Source organism: Ascaphus truei, chromosome 1 (assembly GCF_040206685.1).
Source record: "Ascaphus truei isolate aAscTru1 chromosome 1, aAscTru1.hap1, whole genome shotgun sequence".
NCBI lineage: Eukaryota > Metazoa > Chordata > Amphibia > Anura > Ascaphidae > Ascaphus > Ascaphus truei.
In genome coordinates this window covers 457,795,028-457,818,900 of record NC_134483.1, presented here as the reverse complement: position 1 = coordinate 457,818,900, position 23,873 = coordinate 457,795,028, and the positions used below count along the sequence as shown (strand labels likewise).

Below are 23,873 nucleotides of genomic sequence, written 5' to 3'. Positions count from 1 at the left end.
TATTTATAGTATTTGACAAACTGACGCATAACTGAACTAGTTTTTTCATTAATGTAAAACTGAGATTTGTCTCCCTTGTCTTCTTCAGTGGTGCGTAAACTGGAGATTTTTCTGGGGGGGGAGCGCGGCAGTTACAGAGGCCCCGCGCTCTTCCCCGAAGGATTTAAATTAAATGCCGGGGGAGGCGCGAGGCCTCTGTAAGTCTCTCTTACCTGGGCATCCGCCGCCTCTTGGGTGATGCGTCGTCATGACAACGCGGTCAAATGGCAGCACGTTGCAATGGCAACGCGATGTCACATGGCGTCATGATGTCATTTGACGCCGCCGCGCCATGGAGAGCAGACGGGGACGCAAGCTGAAAAGTTTGCGCACCCCTTTTCTATCTTAATGTTTTATGGGAAGAATGCAATGTTACCCTAAAATTTGAATTATGTAGTGTATCATAATTGATATAATCTTTTTTTTTTTTTTTTTTTTAATATTTTTTCCTTTATTGGTGTCAGACAGCGTATTGGTACATGTTACAGACATTGGAAAACGAGCCAGCACAGAAATACGGCGCGGTACATGTACATAGCATGGGAGGAGTTGATGACACACAATAGTCCATTTTCCCATTTTCAGTGGTGAAAAAGAGAGGGGATGACGAAGGAGGGGTGGATAGTTGGGAACGACTTGGACAAAGGGGGGGGAGGGAGGGAGGGTGGGGAGCTTAGGGGGTTCGGAGGTCGGGGAGTTACTCCTGCGGTAAAGTTTATGTGATAGTCAGGGCGCCTGATCCTGGCCAAGGTTCCCAGGTTGAGGAGAATTGCGGCATTTTTTGTCTCAGCATTGCCGTTAGTCTTTCCATACCCATAATTCCATCTATCCTAGTGACTACCGTTCTTCTAGAGGGGGCTTTGATTTTCTTCCAAGCCGCCGCTACGCAGCATCTGGCGGCCGTTAGGATCGCTGCCGTGAGTCTGGCTATAGGGGTGGGAAGGTCGTCGACTGGTTTTCCCAGCACGTAGGTCAGGGGTCTCGGTCAGAAGGCCCTGGATCCGGGTCCAGAATTTTTGGATCTCCGGGCATGTCCACCAAATGTGGGACATGTCCCCCCTTTGACCACATCCCCTCCAGCATTCGTCGGGGGTGCCTGGGTAGATTTGGCTCAGTCTACTCGGGGTCAGGTACCAGTGAAATAATATTTTGTAAATATTTTCTTTTGTGACGGAGCAAATTGAAGTTTTGGTAGCTGCCTCCCAGATATCCTCCCAGTCCTCAAGGTCTATATTGGTGTTCAGGTCCTCGCTCCACCTTTGCATATATAAATGATTAGGGGAGGGCTGGGCCGCCTTTAGTATTTTATATATCTCGGAGATGAGGCCTCTTTGGTACTCGCCTCTGAGGCAGAGGGTCTCAAATCTGGAGCGCGGTGGGAATTTTAGGCTAGGGGATTGGGTTCTCAGGAAATGTCTAATCTGTAAATATTGGAATATAGGAAGATCAGGGGACGTTAGTTTAATTCGTAGTTCCCGGAGGGGCATGACCTCGTCGTTTTCCAGTAAGTCCGCAACCACTCTGATGTTTAGGCATTGAAATTGGCTGAATTGGGGTCAGGAACAACCGGGCGGGAAATCCGGGTTCCCGAATAAGGGGGTCAATTGAGAGGGGGTTGAAGCTAGGCCATATTTCCCTTTGGTTTTCAAACATGTCGACCACGTGCATCTCATTGCTCCAAGGCTGAGTCTCATGGGCTTCTTGCCTTTATGGACGTGGGTCCATAGTAGGGCTGAAAGGGGGGTCGGGGACGCGTGGTGCGTCTCTATCTCTAACCAGCAATTAGAGGCCGGGGGGTTGTTCCAAACCACCGCCTGCCTCAGCTGGGCTGACTGGTAGTATCGGACTACATCCGGCGCCCCTAGACCCCCTCTCGTCCTCGACGCTAGAAGTACTGACCGTGGGACCCTGGCTCTTCGTTGTTGCCAGATGAAACGCAGAATATGGGTCTGGATATTCCTCAGATCTGCTAGTGGGACGGGGACAGGGAGGGTCTGAAAATAATAAAGCAAGCGGGGAAGGATATTCATTTTGGTGGATATTATTCTGCCGAACCAGGATATTTGGTGGGTCTGCCAAGTCTCGAGATCTCTTATGAGCTGACGGAAAAGGGGAGGGTAGTTGGTTTGATATAGTGAGCCATATGAGCTCGCTATTTTAATCCCTAAATACTTGATATGGGAGCTATTCCATTTATACTTAAATTTCTTTTGCAGGGTTGTCCATATGGGATTCGGTAGAGAGATATTGAGGGCCTCTGACTTATCTGTGTTGACTTTGTAGTCTGAGAGGCGGCCAAATTGGTCTAATAGTTTTTCTAGGTTGGGGAGGGAAGTGAGGGGATCTGATCATCGGCGAACAGGGAGATTTTATACTCCCTGTCACCGACTAAGATTCCTTTTACGGTTGGTTCAGTTCTGATTCTGGCGGCTAGGGGCTCTATGGACAGGGCGAAGAGTAAAGGGGAAAGGGGGCAGCCTTGTCTGGTACCGTTTTGGATTTTTATTGGGTTGGATCGGCCACCCGGTAGTTTTAATAAGGCCGTGGGGTTAGTGTAGAGGGCTCGGACTCCATCAAGGAATGGGCCGGAGAAGCCGAATTGGCGCATCGTCTGGTCAAGGAAGGACCATTTGATCCAGTCAAAGGCCTTCTCCGCGTCGAGGCTGAGTATCAAGGCCTGGGACTGTTTGAGGTGCACGTGGTCTATAATATCAATAATTTTGCGGGTGTTGTCAGAGGCCTGTCTTCCTGACACAAATCCCACCTGGTCTATATGAATTAGCCTTGGGAGAATAGGGTTCAGTCTGTTTGCTAGAATTTTACTGAAAAGCTTGAGGTCAGTGTTTAGCAGGGATATTGGGCGGTAGCTGCCGCATTGAAGTGGGTCTCTGCCCTCTTTATGTATGATGGCCAAATTGGCTGCTGACATAGTGCCTGGGATCTGTTCTCCCTGTAGAAAGGAGTTAAACATTTCTAGGAGGTAGGGGGACAGGGATTTTGCTAATTTTTTATAGTAACCGTTGGAGAATCCATCCAGTCCGGGTGTCTTGGCTATTTTGAGTGAGGATATTGCATTATCTAGCTCTTCTTGGGTTATTCTCTGGTTTAGGAACTCAAGTTCTTGTTGTGTGAGGGACGGGAGGTTGCATTGGGTTAAGTAGTCGGAGGTGCTCTTATCATTATCGTTTGATTGGCTAGTGGGGTAGAGGTCCGTGTAGAACTCTGCAAACTCGCGCGCGATGTCTTTCTCGTTGTACGAGATTTGACCGTTTTTGGTTCTGATCTTTGTAATCTGGGCCTTTGTCCTAATACCTCTTAATTTTGAGGCCAGAAGTTTGTCCGCTTTGTTACCCCTATCATAGAACCGCTGTTTGGTCCATTTCAGGGCTCTCTCTACCTCGTCAAGTTGGAGTATTTTTAGATCGGATCTCGTTTTCTCAAGGGTTCTAAACACCTTTTTCGATAGGGATTGTTTATGTAATTGCTCTAGCGTTAAGATTTTTTCAGTAAGTTCTTTCTGGGCTTTTTGTTTTATTTTTTTCTTATAGGAGGCTAGTGATATGAGTCCCCCTCTTATGGTGGCTTTGTGCGCTTCCCAGAGCATTGCTGCTGCAGGGACTGAGCCTTTGTTTAGTTGGAAAAAGGTGTGTAGTATTTGCTTAATCGTCTTAATCACTTGTGGGTCGTTGAGAAGCGAGTCGCTGAGTTTCCAGTTATATACTGATGTTTTGACGAAAGGCAGAGAGAGGGTGAGTATGATAGGGGCATGGTCGGACCAGGTTATTGGGCCTATGTCGGAGTGGGGGGATGCCTGGAGTACATTGTTGGTGCCTAGAAAATAATCGATCCACGAGTAAGACTGATGGGGGGCTGAATAGAAAGAGTAGTCTCTCTGGCCCACGTGCTAGGTCCGCCAGATATCTGTCAACGAATACTCTCTAAGAGTATCCTGGAATTTTTGGGCTTTTTTCTGTAGTTGGATAGAGTATGGGGCCGCAGTCTGGCCCGATCTATCTTGGTCTGGGTTTAGAACCATATTAGCGTCACCGACGAGGAGGAGGGAGGAGAGCGTCGGTTGGTCAATGGTACTGAGAAGATCCCTAGGGGGAGGGGAGGGGGGAGGGGAGGGGGGAGGGGGGAGGGGAGGGGGGAGGGGGGAGGGGGGGGGAGGGGGGGGAGGGAGGGAGGGGGGGGGGAGGGGGGGGGAGGGGGGAGGGAGGGAGGGGGGGGGGAGGGGGGGGAGGGAGGGGGGGGAGGGGGGGGGAGTATGGGGCCGCAGTCTGGCCCGATCTATCTTGGTCTGGGTTTAGAACCATATTAGCGTCACCGACGAGGAGGAGGGAGGAGAGCGTCGGTTGGTCAATGGTACTGAGAAGATCCCTAGGGGGAGGGGAGGGGGGAGGGGGGAGGGGGGGGAGGGGGGGGGGGAGGGGGGGAGGGAGGGAGGGGGAGGGAGGGAGGGGAGGGGGGGGCACGTTATTTATAACATTCTTTAGTGTTTGGGGGATACTCCTGAGGAGAGCTCCTTCTTAACCCTGGACCATGCTTAAACTGTATATTTATACCTTACTTATACACATGTGGTTTGTATATTGCTAATGGGGCTTTCCTTGGAGGCATTTTGATTAGGGAGTGGGGGGGGGGTGTCAGTGTTCGTTCATACAACCTGATTGTTGTGGGTGGGGGGGGGGGGGAGAGGTGGCCTCCGGCAGCAGTCCTTGTATAGTTGTGTCTATTCTGAGAGTCCCTGGATCTCCGGTTTCGGAGTTGGTCCTCCCCGAGTTGAGGGTCTGGAGGGGTTCTTGACCATCGGGAACGCGGAGAGAGGGCTTGTGGAGCAGCGCGGATGCTGTTCTTCTTCTCTGGTGGCAAGATCTCCGCGGGTGCAGCTGTGGTTCCCTTGGCATCGGGGGGAAACGTGGGGGTAAGTGGGCTGGGTACTCTGGTTTGGGGGGGGGGAGGTGGGAGTCGAGGGGGGGGGGTTAGGATAGGGGGGGTTAAGGAGGGATGGCGGGGGGGGGAGAGGGACCGGTGTAGGGAGAGAGGGGGGGGGGGGGGTCCGGCAGGTGACCCTGGAGTGAGGTGTCTGTTAGGAGAGTCCCTGGTTCTCCGGTCCCGGAGTCGGGCCTCCTCGGGTTGGGGCCCGGGTGATAGTCTCGTTCGTAGAGATCGCGAGAGGACGGCTTCTGTGGAGCTTGGGGAGTGGCACGGGTGCTGTTGCTCTACGCTGGTGTCTGGAACTCCGCGGGTGCAGCTTCGGTTCTCTTGGCATCAGGGGGAAGCGGGAAGGTAAGTAGACTGGATATTTGTGTTTAGAGGGGGGGGTAGGGGGTGAGGGAGGGGGGGTATGGAGGGGGGGAATAGCGGTGGGGGGGGGGGAGAGGGGGAGGAGGATGGGGGGAGCGGAGGGAAGGGGGGGGAGAGGAAGGAGGGGGGGCAGGGTATGGGAGGGGGGGGACAGGGTATGGGAGGGGGGGGGGCAAAGGTTTGTGGGCAGTTGTGTTGGGGTCTGTAGGGCCCATGGGGACTCTCGTTCGTTGAGGGTTTTGGTGGTAGTTATTTGCTTCGGTCTTTAGGGCCTCTGGGTCTGCAAGGGACGTCTGTGAGGGCGTCCTGTGATTTGCTGAGTTCCAGCAGGCAGCGGGGACATCTGGATTCACCGGAGTCGCTGACTAGCCAGTCTCTCCGATGCTCGGGGGGTTTCTTGGGGGGCCGTCTCCGACGTCGCATCCGTGCGGGGACGGTTGTTCTTCTGTGGAGGGAGGGGGACCCCTAATGCTTTTAGGAAGTCCTTTGCGTCTTCAGGGGCGGACACTGTGTGGTGGCGGCCATTGCGGAGCACCACCAACTTAAAGGGGAACCCCCAGCGGTATTTAACCCCTTGGTCTCTGAGGTGGGAGGTAAGTGGACGCATCGCATTTCTTTTACTTATCGTTAGTTGGGAGAGGTCATTGAAAAGCTGGATTTGCACACCGTCCATTGTCACGGAGCGTAGATCCCTGGCAGCCATCATGATGCGTTCCTTTGCGGAGTAAGCGTGCATTCTAAGCACCACATCTCTGTGACGGTTGGGGTCTGTCGACTTTGGGCCCAGGGCTCTGTGGGCTCGGTCGGTGTGCAAATCATGGTCTGATAGGTCGGGGACAAGCTGCAGGAAGAGTCTGCGGAGGTAAGGTTGAAGTTCCTCGTGCGTGATGTCTTCAGGGATATTTTTGAGGCGGATGTTCTGCCTCCTTTCCCTATTTTCCAGATCCTCGAGCTTGCTTTGCATGTCGCGGATCGCATCCCCGCATCTTAGTACTTCTTCGTGGGTCTCTGCTTGCTCGTTTGTAATTCCCTCCATTTTCACCTCTAGGTCCTCTGTCCGCTCCGTCAGCGCTCCCACTTCGGCGCGTATAGTTTGAAGGGCTTTTTCAGTGTCCTCTTGGACTCCTCTCCTCATTTTAGTGATAAGGGAGTCAAAAAATTCTTTATTTAAGACGGGGGGATCTGCGTCGATCGGGCTCTGCAGGCCGCTGCGCGCCTCGTGCTCTGGTTCTTCCTCGGCGCCATCTTGCCCATTGGGGCTGATATCAGCCAGGCGCTGTGCCGGGGGGAAGAACTTGGTGACGGGGTACTGGTTCTTCTTTTGCGCCTTCCCTGTCATCTCTCCAGTGTTTGATCTCGATGTGGGGTCCAAATTCGGGGAGTTTGGGGTGGGGGAAAAGCTTATTCTGTTAATTTTAATAGCGAGGGCGCCGGGAGCTCTCTCACTAGCAGACCATCGGCTGTGACGTCACCGGAAGTCTCTTGATATAATCTTTTAAGTAGCAGTACCACCAACCCGGACAGACATTTTTCAGGAAGTTACATTCCATCTGTGTGTAGTTCTCTATTCATAATTACATTGTTAGGAGCACTGAGACATATCGTTTTGAAGTATAGTAGTCAAATGCCTACAGATTTACAACCAGCTACCTTCAGTCTGCTATGGCATAAGGAGGAAACTAAAGATTCACTGTGGAAAGCGTGAACAGGGCTGTAAAAATGTAAAGGATATTTTGAATTAAAGTGAGATGGACTGTTCCCTTTACACTGGATCGGAAAGGAATGCATTTTGGCTGTTGAGTAACAGTAACCACAGAAATTTGCACTTTCATCATAGCAGCAGAATAAAGCGTTTATAGCACAGTTTGCTAGGGATCTGTGTTTGCCAATGGTTTTGAAACATGATGTTCTGCTTATCATTTAAAGTAAAGATATTCTGAGTCCCAAAGAGGACTTTTTGTTAGAAACGAACCCAAATGGAAATGTACTTGGTGATAATTTGGGGTCACATATTACTCCGAATGTACAATGCTTAGTAACATTTCAGAAGGGAAGTCTTTCCAGCAGCCCAAACGGTCAGCAACAACGGGCATCGATGCACTACAACGATTCCTGCCTGTCAGATGTTACATGACTTGTTAGCCAAGTGTCTTCAATTTTACACAAAATCTGATGCATCCTGTATATCAGCGGTAGCCAAATCCAGTCAGGTCAGATTTTCAGGATATCCCTGCTTCAGCACAGGTGGCTCGGTCATTTTAACTGAGCCACTGATTAAGTCACCTGTGCTGAAGCAGGGACATATTATAAACCTGACCTGTTGGTGGCCATTGAGGACTGGAGTTGGCCATCCCTGCTGTATATAATGTGTGTGTCCATCCCTCGCCATATTCTCAAGCAACCACATGGGGCTACATTGCAGCAAAGTACCCCAAATATATTTCCACAGACATAAGATAAAAAAATGATTCTTTAGGTATCAGTGTTGCTACAATTTTGCCTTGATACATAGGCCTGTATGAGTAAAAACCTTGACCGGCAAAATGCTTGTACGAAATAGAGACTCATAACAATATGTTGGCAGCAGAACCATGGCAATGCTAATGGAAAAAGTAAAACTACATTTGTCCGATAAAGAAATCCTGTTGCGTGTAGGGTTGCCAGATGGCTTCTCTAAAAATACTGGACACAATGGTGAAAGGTGCGACGCGCTCGAGACACACACACACACACACACACACACTGACACACACATACACACACCCCGCTCTTCGCTCCATGCTGTATCTGTCTCTCCTTGGCCCCACTCCCAGGCTCCTCACATCTCCTCCTGATTGGCTGCTGCTGGGTAATGCAGCCAATCAGGATGGAGGAAGCTGCCCAGCCCCCTAGCAACAGCCCTGCTCTCTCCCTGCTCAGGGCAATCATGCGTCCCCCCAAGCCGGTCCGGTCACTATGCCCAGAGAGGTAATACCGGACACATACATGTCCAGTATTACCTCTCATTTGTTACTGGACAGTGTCCAATCACAGGACAGTTCGGTTCAATATTGGACACCTGGCAACCCTACAAGTTGCTTGTAATTTATAAAAAAAATAAAAAATAAAAATAAATTTTTGAAGCACATTGCCTAGAAATGTGCAAAATAGCATCTGTTCTGCCGTGTTGCGACTGACCTCCTAAAGTCGCAATATCCCCATTAAAAAAGAAATATATATATATATAATATATATATATACACATTTTTTATTTATTTTTTATTAAGCAATTGAAACCAAGGAGTTGCTAGAGCTGAACCGTTCTGTTTCTATATTTAAATTTTTATGTTAAAGATGGCTGCTTTGGTTGTCCAATAGGAAACTGTGATGTAATGTTTGATGACATTGCGGCTTCCTATTGGGTAATTGGAGTGAGGCTTGTATTGCAACTACATTAATTTCCCAAAAGGGACCATAACACCAGAACATAAAAATATAAATTTCTCAGCAACTAGGGGTCACCAGAGATAAAAGTAGCGTGTGTGTGTGTGTGTGTGTGTGTGTGTGTGTGTGTGTGTGTGTGTGTGTGTGTGTGTGTGTGTGTGTGTGTGTGTGTGTGTGTGTGTGTGTGTGTGTGTGTGTGTAAAGTGACAAAAATCCTCCACAGTAAAGCATATAGCAAATGGAAATATTATTGGATACTCACCATTATCACCCAGCACACAGTGTTTCCACTGCAGCAAGGCATTCTGGGAAATGGCATGCAAATGAACAAACAGTGACACCTTTTGCTTCAAAGCCATATAACATGGTCCCCTGTAAGCTTATGCTTGCTGCATTTCACAGCTTTGAGCACCGCCTAGGTTAAGATGCATAGCCAGTAATCCCACAGGTCTAGCCGTTTCGACCTTAGTGGGTCTCATCAGTGTGGAGTTGGTTATATTGGCTTTGCAAAATGAAGCTTAGGATAGGTTTCACTACACTTAGTTAGGTTATGGTGGGTTATATGATTTTGAAGCAAAAGGTGGCACTGTGTGCTCATTTGCATGTCACTGTGTGCTGGGTGATAATGGTGAAAGACAGGGTTTGCAGACCTGTCAAAGACATGCAAATGAGCATACAGTAATATTTCCATCACATATATATCTATATTGCTTCTTTAATATCAAGGGGGGGAAAAGAAATGTGCAATGAGGATTAGTTGGCAGAATGCTTCTCACTTTGAGAGTCTTGGCGTTCGTGTTGTTTTTCTAAATCTGCATAAAGCATCTCCAAGTTGGTGTTGGTACGTTCTGGCAGCACTGTAAATGTTTAGTTAAAGTCCACAGCTGGAATTTAGACCGCTAATGTTCTTCTATAAAACCACTCGCCCTTTCCTGGGAAACCAAAATAGTGAATGTGAAGAATTGTCTTTTTCTGTACTTGTTCCATACTATACCCAAGATTTGCACGCAGGCCCATTTCAATGAATCCCAGATTAAGTCTGCATTGTCTCACTTGCCATTATTCAAAACGGTATAGCACACAGTAGGTCTGCTTGCACCATTGTCTATTGAGGCAGCCGGTATTACCTGCCTCCAGCAACTTGGATGTTTTAGGCCTGTATGTTTAGATCAGTATTTCTCAACCAGGGTGCTGTGACCCTATGCCAAGGGTACCGCGGCCCCAATGGAAAAATTCTGCTGGCTACTCAGCGGTCTCGTCTCACGTTACCTGGAGATATAGAGGTAAACGTGGAGTGTATAAGAAGTGGGTGGGAGAGTGGTAGATGTGCGTGTGAAAAGGAGGGAGAGTGTGTTATGTGTAAGCGAGGAAAGGATGAGTGAAGTCTGAACAGCAGGGGTGTGACCCGACATTTAAAAAATCCTTAAGGGGTGCCCTTGCTCAAAAAAGGTTGAGAACCGCTGGGTTTGATTATGTTTTGCTCTGAAGTACTATCTCCAATTATTGTGTGTGCCTGTGACAATTCACAGCAGTGTTTTGTTTTGTTTTTTTTGCTTGCACTATTTTTTTTATTTTGCTGCTCTGTATGATTATAAAAATGAGTTTCAGAATTTGATATGTTATCTGTTTTCCTGTGTTATGCTGCAGTCGGCCGGTACACCCTGTGACTCAGACTACCACATCTTGCTTTCTTGCAAGTTGTTTGTTGAGGCTTGCTGATAACGCTGTCAAGCTGAACATCACACTGACATGTTTCTCCCAGCTGTGTGTTCGATACAGGTCCTTTATTTTGTTCCTCTGTTGATGCGGCTTTCTGTTCTCGTAGGTGAACAAGCCTAAGGCTGAAGAGCGGATTCAGGAATTCCTGGTGCCCAAGCCAAAAACATCTGATGGGATCCCTCAGACCAGCCTGCGGGTGACAGACAGAGCAGTCGGCTCTCATGTCATGGACTTGGTGGATCATGCCTCCCTAATTACCAACAGTACAGACTCTGTTTACAGGTTAGCAATCTCTCCTCCTGATACTGAAGAACATGTTGTAAAACAATACCAAATCTATGGGGCTTGTTTTTTTTCTGGTCTTGGCATGTTTTCTGCTTAACATCTTCAGTGTTTGCATCCCTGGCTGTCACAATCATATTTAGTTTTAATCAAAAGTTTCTCAAATTACTACGGTGTTTATTATTTGGCTTGAACTTGGCAGTGCCAGGGATTTCTTCACTGGAAAAGTCCTGCAGCAACAAGTAGGATGTGACCCCAGCAGCTGACGCTGGCCGTTCTCCCTCCTTGATGGGCTTGTCCATTATGATGATGCCCGTGGCCATTTTAATTCCATAGCTGCTCAGGAAATGGGCAGTACTATGTATCATCCTGAGCCAGGCATTTTTCAGCTATACGAAATCAGCGGATCAGGTCAAATACATATAGGATTTAGGTATGCTGCTCCTTTAACTCTTTCACTGCCAGAAAGTTGCTCTGCTGTTAACATCATGTTTTCTGTATCTGGGGCACAATAACTAACCGTGAAAGGGTTGCTTGGTAATTCTGCAGCATGACGGCTGGAAGCAGTCCTGTGAGCACTGTGAGCCATAGTTACGTAGCTGTGTTAACCGTAAGACACCTGACAGCCTGTTGACATGAATAGGCTGTCAGGGGTCTGAATGTACCGTTTAGTGAATATGGGCCCAAAAGTGGAATTTCCAACCTAGCTACATGTAGTCATGAGAGGGAAATCCAGTTGCATTACTGCAGATTCCCAGTGACATGCAGGACTGTCAAAAAGCAGAATACATTGGAATCACCAGGATGGAAACAACCAATGTCTCAGTTGGCAATACAGTTTGATATTAACTTTCATGGGTTTTACTTAGTTTCCTTGCGCGTCGCTAGTCCAGCAGTTAGTATTCAGTGGGAAATGATGTGGGAAGAACTTCGTTATTACAAAAAAAAAATACATTGCTGACCGTGCAGAGATAAGGGTTCTGCTCTGTGTCTGTCATTTCTGGTTATCTGTGTGTTATAAATCATGTTCTTCGTTAAGTCGAAGGCCAATATCCTTCTTATCAATGTTGAGCTGCCAGCTAGAATTCTGTAGATTATAAATGAATCAACATTGGCATATGAAACTGTATTAATACTAATACTAAAATTGATTATTCAGCATACAGTTTTGCATACAGTACATCATTTTTCCTTTTCGTGTAGAGCTATCGTATGAGTAATGTGTTTGCGTTAGTTATCTATTACCTACAGTTTTAACCTTCAGATCTCAAACGATGTCTATGGAAGCAAATTTATTTATTTTTTGCTCGCCCATTTCTCCCTGAGATATAGCTGGTTGTACTGCTAGTAAAGGGATAAGCACAGGACAAAAAGACGACTTACACATACGTATGTAAACGTTTAAAGTTCTCATTACACTGGTACTCTCGTGGAAGGAGGGCTATTTACTGGTCATGGACATTGCTTCTGATGCTAGGCCTCGTCCATAGTGCAAGATACGGAACGAGCTACATAGCTCGCGCTACAAACATACATGTTGCTGCGTCCATAGACGGACAAGCAGCGCTGAGGCGTGCGGACGCTCCGCGCTGAGCCCCTGCATCCTCAATGAGGATGCCTTGAGAGGGGGCTCACGCGAGCGTCCGCAGGCGTGCTCAGGCTTTGGAGGTTTCAGCCGAGCGCTAAGCTGTTTTTCAGCGCGATGTCGGCTGAAAACATCCAATCAGCCTTAAGCAGCGTCAACGTCACGGCGCCATGACGGCGCCGTGACATTGACGTCAGTGCGTCGCGGGCGATTGGCCCAGCGACGTCATTGCCCCGCCTCCAACCACCTCCCCCCCGGCTCCCTTCGCGCACGCTGGCTCGCCTGCAAGTCTGTGCAATCGCGCTGACTGAAGCAGGCGAGCCTCAGCGTTAGCGCGCCTCCGCTCTCCCAACCCCTCTATGGCCCGGGCCATATAAGGATACCAAAAGCAGAGGAGACAAACGTGTTTGCTATTGCAGGCGGCTAACAGCTAATGAAGATTAAGGCCTCGGCCAGGGTGGCGCTGAGCGTGCGGGCGCGCTCACGCTGGCCGCTCTGAAACACATTGAGGCAATGTGTGTGGCCAGCGTGAGCAAGCGCCTGCGCATGCTCTGCGCTTAGATATTTGCAGAGCAAACAAATTTGATTTTGCCGCTCGCAAGCGCAGTCCCCTGCGAGGACGAACCAGCGCCGTAACGTCGTGGCCACACCCCTAGACGAGCGCGCACCTAGCCGGCCATGCGTCACCCGGCCGAGCAGGACACAGTGCACGAGTGCCAGCGTGCCCGCTCACTGCCTGACCGCAGCCTTAGTAAGCTATTCTGCCTGGATACTGTTCAAATTACTATTTGTCAGTTGAGTTGTGCTTGCTGTGAGAATATGGACAACTATACTATTGAAAATTTGATTTCTGAGGATTACAAACGTGAACCTTTAATTCATACCATGACAGAAATATCAATGATAATTTATGGGGAGAAATTTCTGATGTATTGTCTATTACTTGTATATAATTGTTAATGTATTTAGTTTAATTTTTTTGTAGTGTACAATGCCTATTTCAATGCATCCATTTTATAATATTTTTTTTAACAAGGCATGTTTTCATGCATGATATATATAGATAGATAGATAGATAGATAGATAGATAGATAGATAGATAGATAGATAGATAGATAGATACTATGTTTGCAGAATACTTCTCTAAATTGCATGGCATTATGCATTTTATTATTTGCTAAAGACGTGTTCTCATACAGACACTTCCTTGACAAGGCCCCCCCCTACGTCATGACCACACCCAACCACTCGCTCGCTTTCCAAAAACCTACAGTCCTCATATCGCCAGAGAGGAAAGTTTGTGCGAGGCAAGTAGCACTGTAGCGCTCTCGCTCGCTTTCACTATAGACAAAGCCTTACGGCTCCATGATACCGCTGAGCGGTAGTGCGATCTGGTGACGTCACCCTCACGCTGCCGCAGAGCGGCATCTTGATTGTACCAGGGAAACTGCAAAGCAGAGACAGGGAGGCGTGGCCATGAGCAGTTCGCCCTCGTTGACTGGAACCGCTCATGTGACGCGGCTTCGCCAGCCAAGAACAAATCTGAGGATCGCGCCAGGAGACATCCGCCCTGCAGCTCCACGCGGCACGCACACCGCAACAGGTATAAGTGCTGCAATTGTTTTTTTAATGTTGTTTTTCAGGCATTTTTCTGTATAATCACGGCCTAACTGTTAATGCAGCAGCACAGCTCTAGTTATATTAGGTCAAGCAATAGGACCCACACTGTAATTCCTTATAACCCTGTGTTACAGTGGGAACGAGTCATGTCCCTATGAGGAGATCTGAGTTATGAGGCATGCAGATGTTTTCTAGGGTGAGAGATTTAGCCATTTAGTTATCGGTTCTTTACACACAAAGGGGGCAACGTATCATAGCAAATTTGGAGCAAAATGAATACAAAGAATACAATACAATGAATACAAAGAATTGTATCAATTGTACATTATTCGGGACTGTTTTTGAGCTACAGACTGGGACTGGTATTATCATTGTTCGTTGCGCCAGGGACTTGGTTCTATTTGTTTGTATCTGTTGTAACAAGTTTGTGGAAGACTTGTTTGCTTGTCCCTTGGGCTGCCATTCTTGATTGAGGCTTTGGATTTACACTGTGCCAATTAGGATTATTATCATCTGTTATTGTGTTGTTAGTACTAGCACAGACGTTGTACCTATAGTATTCAATTGATGATGTTGTTGTTTCACTAGTACTTTAGGTACTATCACCTCACAGGTAATATTTAGGTGGGCCGCTTTTCTTACGCTTTTGTAGTAGTTTTTATAGGAAAAAAAAAACTTGTCAAAAGACCAAAGCGATAAAGTTTTGACAGATTTCTTCTGTAAATTGCATATAAATCCAAACAAACATGTACAGTGACGGTCAAAAAGTGCACTCGGATATAAAATATAGAACAACGAGAGGTAAAGTATAAGATCTAATACTGCTCCACCGGACACATTGATAGGTGATTTAAAAAAAGCAGAGAATGTGCGCCTGAAAAAAAATCGCTACTCGTGTTCTGTTTGGGAGCCTAAATCTCAGGCCCATATACACAATTTTGGAGTCGTTATAATGTTTACTAGTGGTGCTGTCTGAGCTTTGTATATTCTATCTCCCACAATGTGTTTCTATGGTCAGGCAATACAGTACAATGCACTGAGCATAACGTAAGTGATTTGGATGCCTGAGCTGGCTAGATATTGGGTGCTCTGGTTGTTGGAGATCACCCCCTGCTATTTGGGATATGGGGAACTTGGTTGAATCATGGGGTTGCCTCAGCTACATGTCTAGTTGCAGGAGTGGTATGCATCTCACCTCTGCACTGGTGGTCCAGCTGTAACCCAACGTGCTGTTGCTATGACAAATTGATGTATAAGCCCATGACATCTTCATCATGATACAGTTCACCTTGTAGAAACATCTTTATTTTCATCTTTTTTTTTAGGTTCCGCACTTGCGGTCCGAGCATTTTGTAGTGTTAACAGATAGTAGTAAATCACGTAAAAACAGAGATGATCCCGGCTTTGCATAGTAGCATTTTCAAAACCTTCTCTAAAAACATTATCCGCCCTTGAATATCATGAAGTGCATGTAGTTACCCTGCAATCAAAGTCACACCGAGTGTCCCAGCTCCTACTCACACTACAAACTCATGGTAGTGCTGATGCACAATATACTTGCACCCTCTCAGAGATCACTTCGATGTGCACACATTTAATAAATGGTTGTCTTTGGCTCTTCCTTGCCATACTAGAACAGCAGAGGAAAGATCTTAATTTGCTTCCTTGATAAAGTTACAAATAACAGTTTGGCGTGACTCATATTTTATTTGTCCTATTGGTTCGTTTCTTTTACGAGCATGATCACAGCTGTCCGTCATTAAAAAGAGATCAACACAACTAGAGAGAGTGGATATGTGGACGTTCCAGCTCAGGCAAGAAAACTATTTGAAACATCATGTTCAACACATGTTTGCTCGGAGGGCTCAGCTGTGACTGACGTGTATAGATATATTAGATCTGGGACCCTTGACTGCCAGCAATTTGGTTCCATGGGCCAAAGTCTGAAAGTTTTTCTTACCTCAGACTTGGCAGAAAGGACACTTGAGCATCCTGTCATTCTGTCTCTTCCAACTTCATAAATGTGCCGTCTGTCTTGTTCTCCCCAAGTAATTTTAACTGACAAAACCAACATTTGTTGTGCTACTGATCCAGCACTTTCACCCGGTAAGCAAATGACTTTATAGAATAAGGGCCCGAGAAGTGGGTGTTCCAGGTAGCATTTGCGTCAAAGACCTGTTTCTAAGGAAAGTATAATTTGCTAACGTTCTGTATGTGTTTTGTGACCAGAAAAAAATTGGAACAACACATTCTGGTAATTCACAGTAAAGTAATGGTATAAAATGATGTTTGCCAGTATTCACAATGTGTAGCAACATGCAAGTTTGGCTGTAAGCCATTGTCTGCAAAAACTTGAAGACGTATGCTTGGCAGAACTTATTGTTTGCTCTGCATGAGTGCCGCAAGAAACTGGCACAGTTTACGTAATGTTCGAGAACTGAAATAGCTTTTTAGCTCTTTGTGGAAGAAAATGTTTCAAGTTTGATATGGTCCATATCCATGCTCAGACAATATAAGAGAAATGCTGCACACCTCAAAAAGAAAAATAATGATAGATACCGGTGCTCCAGTGTTTGCACGAAAGCCTGCAATCAGTCCTGAACAGATGAACAAAGGAACATAGGGCACAACGGGTTTAGCAAATCTAACTCATTTATTGAGCCAACACAACATTTCGACCATAATGGCATGCCATTGTCACTTGATAAAGACCATTATGGTCGAAACGTCGTGTTGGCTCAATAAATGAGTTTGATTTGCTAAACCCGTTGTGCCCTATGTACCATATCCATGCTCGACATCATTTATTAGTTCTTAGCTTATAATAATGAATTGCATCCAATATCGGAAGACGGAACAAGTTTAGTTATATTACATCCATTTTATACTCTGCTTTGTAAAAAATAAAAAATAAATAAAAAGATTTCCTTTAAATACTGCAACAAATGTAAACCTCGTCTGTAACCAAATCTTACATCCATCATGTCTAATGAAAGGTTTGTACAAGGTTCCGCTGTAATCTGTCCGAGATACACCACAATGGCAAAGATATCCCCAGCACCCTTTATGTACCTATAATGTTAGTTACTACAGTCTCCCAGCCTGGAGTACAACCCATGTAAAAAAAAAAAAAAACAGCGTCGGGTTTACCAAAGTAAAAACCAATGCAATAAAAGCCATTGTTTTTTGATCTTTAATAAATGGCGAGCACCTTCTTTTCCTCAGTGCGTGGCAGTTGTTGAGCCTCTGGTGTTTACTGATTGATCTGATGTAGATGCCTAATGGGAACGTTTTTTACGAGTGAGCACAACACTGATCAGTAAACTCTACCCATGATCATTTGTGTCTGATTTTATTATTTTACTGACCTCTGAGTCTCTGACCCAATCTGATTTTTGAGTCAAAAGATCTGAGTATTCAAAAATGTTTCCCGTCAGCCCATAACTATATATTGGCTTTTGTGAGTAGCTCTTTGTCTTGAATGTACTGTCCTGATGTTACTGACAGTCTTCTGCCAAACCAATTACTGTTATTCCGTGTCATATCTGTTGGATATGAATATGTCATAGTACAACATGGTCCCAGTCAAAGCAGATAATTAGCGGAAGTCTTTGCCTTACGTTGACACATTTTTGGGAATTGAGCTGTCCACCTGCTCCCATTCATTGGCTTAGGAAGTTCTTAAGCGACAACTGCGTCATACAGTGACGGGCCAGCAAGATCTAGTGGCTGATCTCCGTAGGGACTTCGTGTTATGCCAAAATATACTTCACCCTGGATGCTTCTGCTGCAGAAATATATCACTTTTCTTTCTCCCGCAGTATTTGTTTTAGGAAGTTGTAACCTCCATAAGCAAACAATTTAGTGATAATTGCAGACGTAAAATTGCTTAGAGAAAGGAAATTCAGAATCAGTGCAACAGTTAGTAAGATTATGGGTCGGGTATTAACGTTTGATTGATGCAAAAAACAGAAGATGTAATACAGTACTAGTAAAAGCAATATGATTGTTTTTATAAACCTGGTGCTTGTTTCATATTCATACCAAAAAGGCTGAGATAATTAAGATTACTTCCATCTTTTGATTAACTTGAACCAACCCCCACACATGTAGTAGTGGTTAGAGCCTAGTTTTGGGTGAGGAAACCTTATAAGTTGTTAAATCACTGGCTCTCTTTTAGTTTTATTGTGTGTGTACCTATGCAAGAGAGTGAACGAGAATTAGTAACAGTTAGAAATGGAATAAAATAGCTTTAGCCTTTCTCTTAACCATCGCCGTTCATGCAGGGCTTCCTATGTGCAGGCAGAGAGAAAGCAGAGTGCTGGAGAAGGTGGTGGTCTGGATGGTGTTTTGCCATTTGCTTGCACAAGGGAATACATTTAACAAAGAAAATTGAGCGCAAATAACACTACTTTAACAAAATATAAACAAATAAAATATATACTGTCCTTAGAAAGTGCAGCTCCTGAAACAGGACTCAATCCCAATCCAAGCAGCAAACAATGAAGAACAGTAGGTGCGCAAATTTCATCACGACATGGAAGAAAATAAAGACACCCAATAGTGCAATATTGTCTGGTTCAACAAATAGTGTTGATGAAGACTCTATAGATTTTACACTCACATATGAGACGTGATGATCAGGCAGTGTGGTTATTATAAGTTACCAACTTTTTTCCAAATAGGTTCTCCGTGTTTGCACAGGTGTTATCCCATGGGAAGGGAGGGGAAATCCACATATATCTGATTAGAGATTAGCCCCCGAGGAAGACTAATATGTTGAAACGCGCGTAGGGTGGAGTCTTGCACTGCTGAAGGACACTTTGTTGGGGACATTGAAAACGGAGGACTGCATCATCTAGCCCATTGGATGCTGTATCAGCCGTGAAGTAGAAGCTGTTGCTGTGTAAAGTTTGTGGTAGAAATCCCTGGATTCCAGCGGTGCACAGCTTGGTAGATTCAAGAGACCAGCAAGGTGTAAGTTAAAAACAGAACTTTATTGATAGAACATGGTATATGGGGGGTAAAAAAGAGTTTTACCCCCCATATACCATGTTCTATCAATAAAGTTCTGTTTTTAACTTACACCTTGCTGGTCTCTTGAATCTACCAAGCTGTGCACCGCTGGAATCCAGGGATTTCTACCACAAACTTTGAATATGGAGCGTTGATGCACGCAACCAAGGAAGCAGACCTCAGTGAGTATTGTTTTTCTCCCCAAGGAGACTTGATGACCGGTAACAGCGCTGCAGCTATAGTGACCTGCATGGCACTATTCCACACACCCATGGTATGTTATACCTTTATTACATCTCCTTATCAATACATATGGATCATCTCACTTGATTAGTGGATTTATCAGTGGTTGTGGTATTGCTGCTTACACATAGCACTGGGTCCAATATCTCACTGTATGGTTTTACTGGCTTCATACACATATGGACTGTCATTATACATATGACTGGAGTTTGGAATTGGATTGAGCACTGTTATTGGGACCTATGCCCCAAACCATCGGTTGCTGTGTAAAGTGCTGTTTGTCCAATTTGACCAAGGGTGGTCTAAATGATCACCACAAAGTCACTTATGCAAAGTGCATTACTTTATGTTTTTTAAAATAAAAGCAATATTATACTATTTTTAGCTTTTTCTTTTCTATATGTGGATTTTCCCTCCCTTCCCATGGGATAATACCTGTGCAAACACGGAGTACCTGTTTGGAGAAAAGTTGGTAACTTATAATAACCACACTGCCTGATCATCACGTCTAATATGTGAGTGTAAAATCTATAGAGTCTTCATCAATACTCTATTTGTTGAACCAGACAATATTGCACTATTGGGTGTCTTTATTTTCTTCCATGTCCTGATGAAATTTGCACACAAGGGAACACAAGCAGAAATTCAGCTGAAGTGGATTGGACTTTTGTACTATGACAGACAGAAAACTGGGAGGGGGGCTACTATTCCCTTACATGACAGAGGAATGGCTTTGAGCACAAATTAAAGCAGAAGCACTCAAAGGTTGAAATCGTAAACAATCTTTACCAACACATACTTAAACCAACACATACTTAATAACTAAACCAAAAAGAGCCAATGTTACCCGTCCTTTCCGCGAGACTTTCTTTAGGGCAAAGGGTGAATCTCTCTCATACCCCCTAATACCCCCTTTAATTACCCCAAGAGTAATTAAACAGCAATGGTGCAAAACAAGGAACTTGCTTCCTAAGGACTGGCTAAATAAAGTAGACTGCTGCTTTATTAAGTGGGATTTTAGATTCCTGGTGCATCTCCTTGTACCATGTTATTGGGATGTGAGGTGTAGGCCTTTACCGTTGTGGGAAGACATTTCTAATCACCATAACACAGCATCCAACTAGAGTCCCCAACCGAGACTGGGGATGGCACTTTTCTGGAATACATGATCCGAGCAACAGCTATCCTGTGTATCCTGCTCAATTTCATTACATGTCTGGCAGAAAAGGATTAGCAGGTAATCTGTCAAATGAAGTACCTGTTTTTTCAACCCTCCTGTGGCTGAGCCCACACGTCTGCAAATACCAGGTGACAGCATTGTGTCAGAGGCAGTTAAACTTCATCAGGTGGATTGACACAAAGGGCAGTGGTAGTTGTCATTGGGAAGGAGTTGTCATAGGTCGTGTTGTGCAAAATGCTTGCTGTGACCAGTTCACGGAGAATGCCAAGCTGGCAGGGTCCTGTGGAAAGTTCAATTTTTAGATCTGCTCGGACTTGATCCTTACTGGAAACTTGTCAGCTGCTTTTGTCTTTCTAGTTTTATATGGGGTTAAATGACATGAATATTGCTAGTCCTGAAATGCTTCCTGAAAAAGCTGCCAGGTGCATGTTGTGAATTCATGGTTGAGCAGTAAACGTATGTGCCTATAATTGTCGGCAACCTGAGCTCAAGGAATGTCTCTGACTTGGCACTGGGTAATAAGGATGAAGGCGGTTTGCCGTGTTGGGCGCATGGAATCCGTTCAGAGTCATTAAAAAGGAATGAGAATCAGCACTGCAGGTCAGACTTGGACACAGACATTGAAGCAGCAGTCCTTGCTGATCGACCTTTGCATTTAACTTTTACTTACCTGTGCTCTTTCCAATGCTGTTTTTAATTGTTAAATCTTCATTCAGGAGATGTGTGTTTGAAACATTAAGTGCCCGGGAGGTTAAAATGGAGGATTTTTAATACAACAAGAATGGCATAAAAAGAGCAGGACATGCTCAGGTGAAAAAATGCTAACATTATATGGGTTAAGCTCATCAATATGAAAACATAGAGGGGGTTGCTGCTTCAAAAATATAGTTATGGTGCAGTGTGGGATTTCAAAAAATGCCAAACCTGTTAAACAATTGTGCAGTTGACATCATTTTAAACAGATTTCTACTATCTTTATGCAATTGAATCAAAAAATGAGTATGTGTAAAATAAAGATGTTTTTCTTTTAAAAAAAATGAAGTGGAACTGTAGGTTTGCAAATAGAAAAGAAGTGGTGGTAAATAAAACAAATAAGTGAGACTTCGTACGCCCTAGTACCAGGGTCGGATCCTCAGAGTGCATATTCTTATTAGCTTTGTGACGTTTCCTAACATCTACTCAGTTTGCTGGTGGAGAATCCCTTGTTTTTGCGCTGAGTGTCTTCACAAGCCTAGCATCGATATATCAGAATGTGCCCGTGTGTCTGCTTCCGGATGAAGTGATACACTTGTTCTAACGCTGTAGTTCAAAGTTCCAGTCGCCATATTGGCCCTGGAGAAATATAGAGTAGGTTGTGATAGAAGACCCCCATTAAATTTTTAATAGTTTAAATTATAGTGTACAGACCTTTCAAACCCTCACAAATCTCACCCGCGCGTGCACTGCTGTAATAGAAAGGTCCTGGGCCTCCACTCTATTTTTTTTTTTTCAGTCCATGAACAGTTTGCTATTCTGAAGAGAAAAAAAAACCCAGCGTGTGATTTACCACAAAATTCATACAGAAATGATTGCAAATTAAAAGTGATTAATAAAAGTGAATATTGTCTTGGTCACATAGGTGGTAGCAACCATTAGCGCTGCAAAGGTAAATAGTTCCTCCAAATTTACATGCAATATATCATAAACAACATGTTTTTGAACAAGTATCTTGATTCTATTTTACTTTAGAAATTCTAATGTATATTAAAAAAAAAAATCAGAACTACATTGAATAGTAAAACAAACTACTAATCATTGATTGGTGACTTGTTGGCCACTTAGGCTAAGGCCCCGCTCCCTCAGCCAGCGCGCCCGCAGCCAGCGCGCCCGCACTGCATCCAGGCGGCGCGCTGAGAGGCAATTGACCGCTACCTGCGGGGTCTGTAGGGCCGGAGCGGGAAGGGGGGGGTGGCGTGGTTTGAACGGAGGGCTCTCGTGCTGTCATATCCCCCCCCTCCCCCCCGGTCCCTCTCTCACTCCCGGAGCCCCTCACACTCTGAAGCCAGGCACAGAGGGAAGGACACACACAGGCACTCACACACACACACAGGCACTCATACACACACAGGCAAATACACACGGGGGTGAATCGGAACGGGGGGGGGATCGGAGCAGGGGGGAATCGGAAGGGGGATCGCTGACACTGCAGACACACAGCTCGGCAGGCGAATAAACACTGTCACTGCTAGGGGGGCCTTCAACCCAATACTTAGGGGCACTTGTGAATGGTTACAACCCCACAGACAGGACAATAGAGGGGCGGGGAGAATCCCATCAGGTGCTGACATTGTCCCGCAGTACATGAGCAGCGCGTACAACGGCGATGCCCCACACTACAGTATGCTTACAGGTGTGTGTGTGTGTCACACACACCTCCCGTGGTGAAGAGGAGAGAGTCTGTGGGAGGGTGCAGGGGGGTTCCCTTGGTGCTGCAGAGTTTATTTAAAATCGCCGCTTTCCCCCACCCTCTCCTCCCCGCTCCCCGAAGCCTCCCCTCCTCATTGGCTCACAGCCACACCACGTGACGCGTCGCCGCTTGGGATTACAATTCTCTTGCATCCCCTGGCGGCTGACGCGTCACAGCGTGTAGTGAGCCGTGCAGGGAGGAGGGACTGGGACCGGCTCGGGAGAAAAACATCAGATGGTACGTAGCGCCACGCGCCGCCGGACGCAGCGGGACCAAAGCCTTAGTCTTTGAAGAGGCAACCCCTTCAGGCACTGACGGTATTGCCACGTTCACTAGGTTACACGTAGATTATTGACACCATTTGAAAACAAATCATAGTTACATAGTAGATAATGACATGGTAGATGAAGACATACAGATTTAGCCAGATTAATGCTGGTTTCTGCCGGGGAAGATGCGGGATCCCAGCCATGGTTTACCCCGGGAAGCAGGGAATCCTCGCTGCGTGTGGTCCCATTTGGAAGTAATAGGCCGCCCACGGCAATGCCAGGAAAAGCCGCAGATGTAAGCCGGCTACATCTCTGTCCATTGAGTTTAACCTACATGTAATCGGCTGAGATACTCGCCCTATATTTCTAGGTGTATTGATTCAGCGGAAGGCAAACAAAATCCTCCGTGAAACATTATCCAATGATGTCTCATGAGGGGACAAATACATTCTTCCTGACTCCAAATAATGGCAATCACATTTCTCCCTGTATCAACATCCTGCCCATGTTTACTTACTTGGTATATCCCTGTATACCTTTCCTTTCTAAAAAGAAGTCCAACATTTTTTAAAGAGATCTATTGCAGTGGTGGCCAACTGCAGTCCTCAAGGGTCACCAAAAGGCCATGGATTAGGGATGTCCCTGCTTCAGCACAGGTAGATCAGTGATTCTGACTGAGCCACCTGTGCTGAAGCAAGGTGTGACGGAGCGGCCTGTAGGCGAGGTCAGAGAAGAGCCCACACA

At 45.8% G+C, this 23,873-nt stretch overlaps 1 protein-coding gene across 11 annotated transcripts in view; it reads left to right on the top strand.

Annotated features, from left to right (window-relative positions):
* Positions 1 to 23,873, top strand: part of FAM13A (family with sequence similarity 13 member A) — a 229,449-nt gene that overhangs the window by 108,016 nt on the left and 97,560 nt on the right. For all 11 annotated transcript variants that reach the window (XM_075565797.1, XM_075565806.1, XM_075565762.1 and 8 more), the window contains one exon: positions 10,595 to 10,770. In XM_075565797.1, the coding sequence (XP_075421912.1) occupies positions 10,595 to 10,770 (176 nt within the window). The remainder of the gene's footprint in view (positions 1 to 10,594; positions 10,771 to 23,873) is intronic.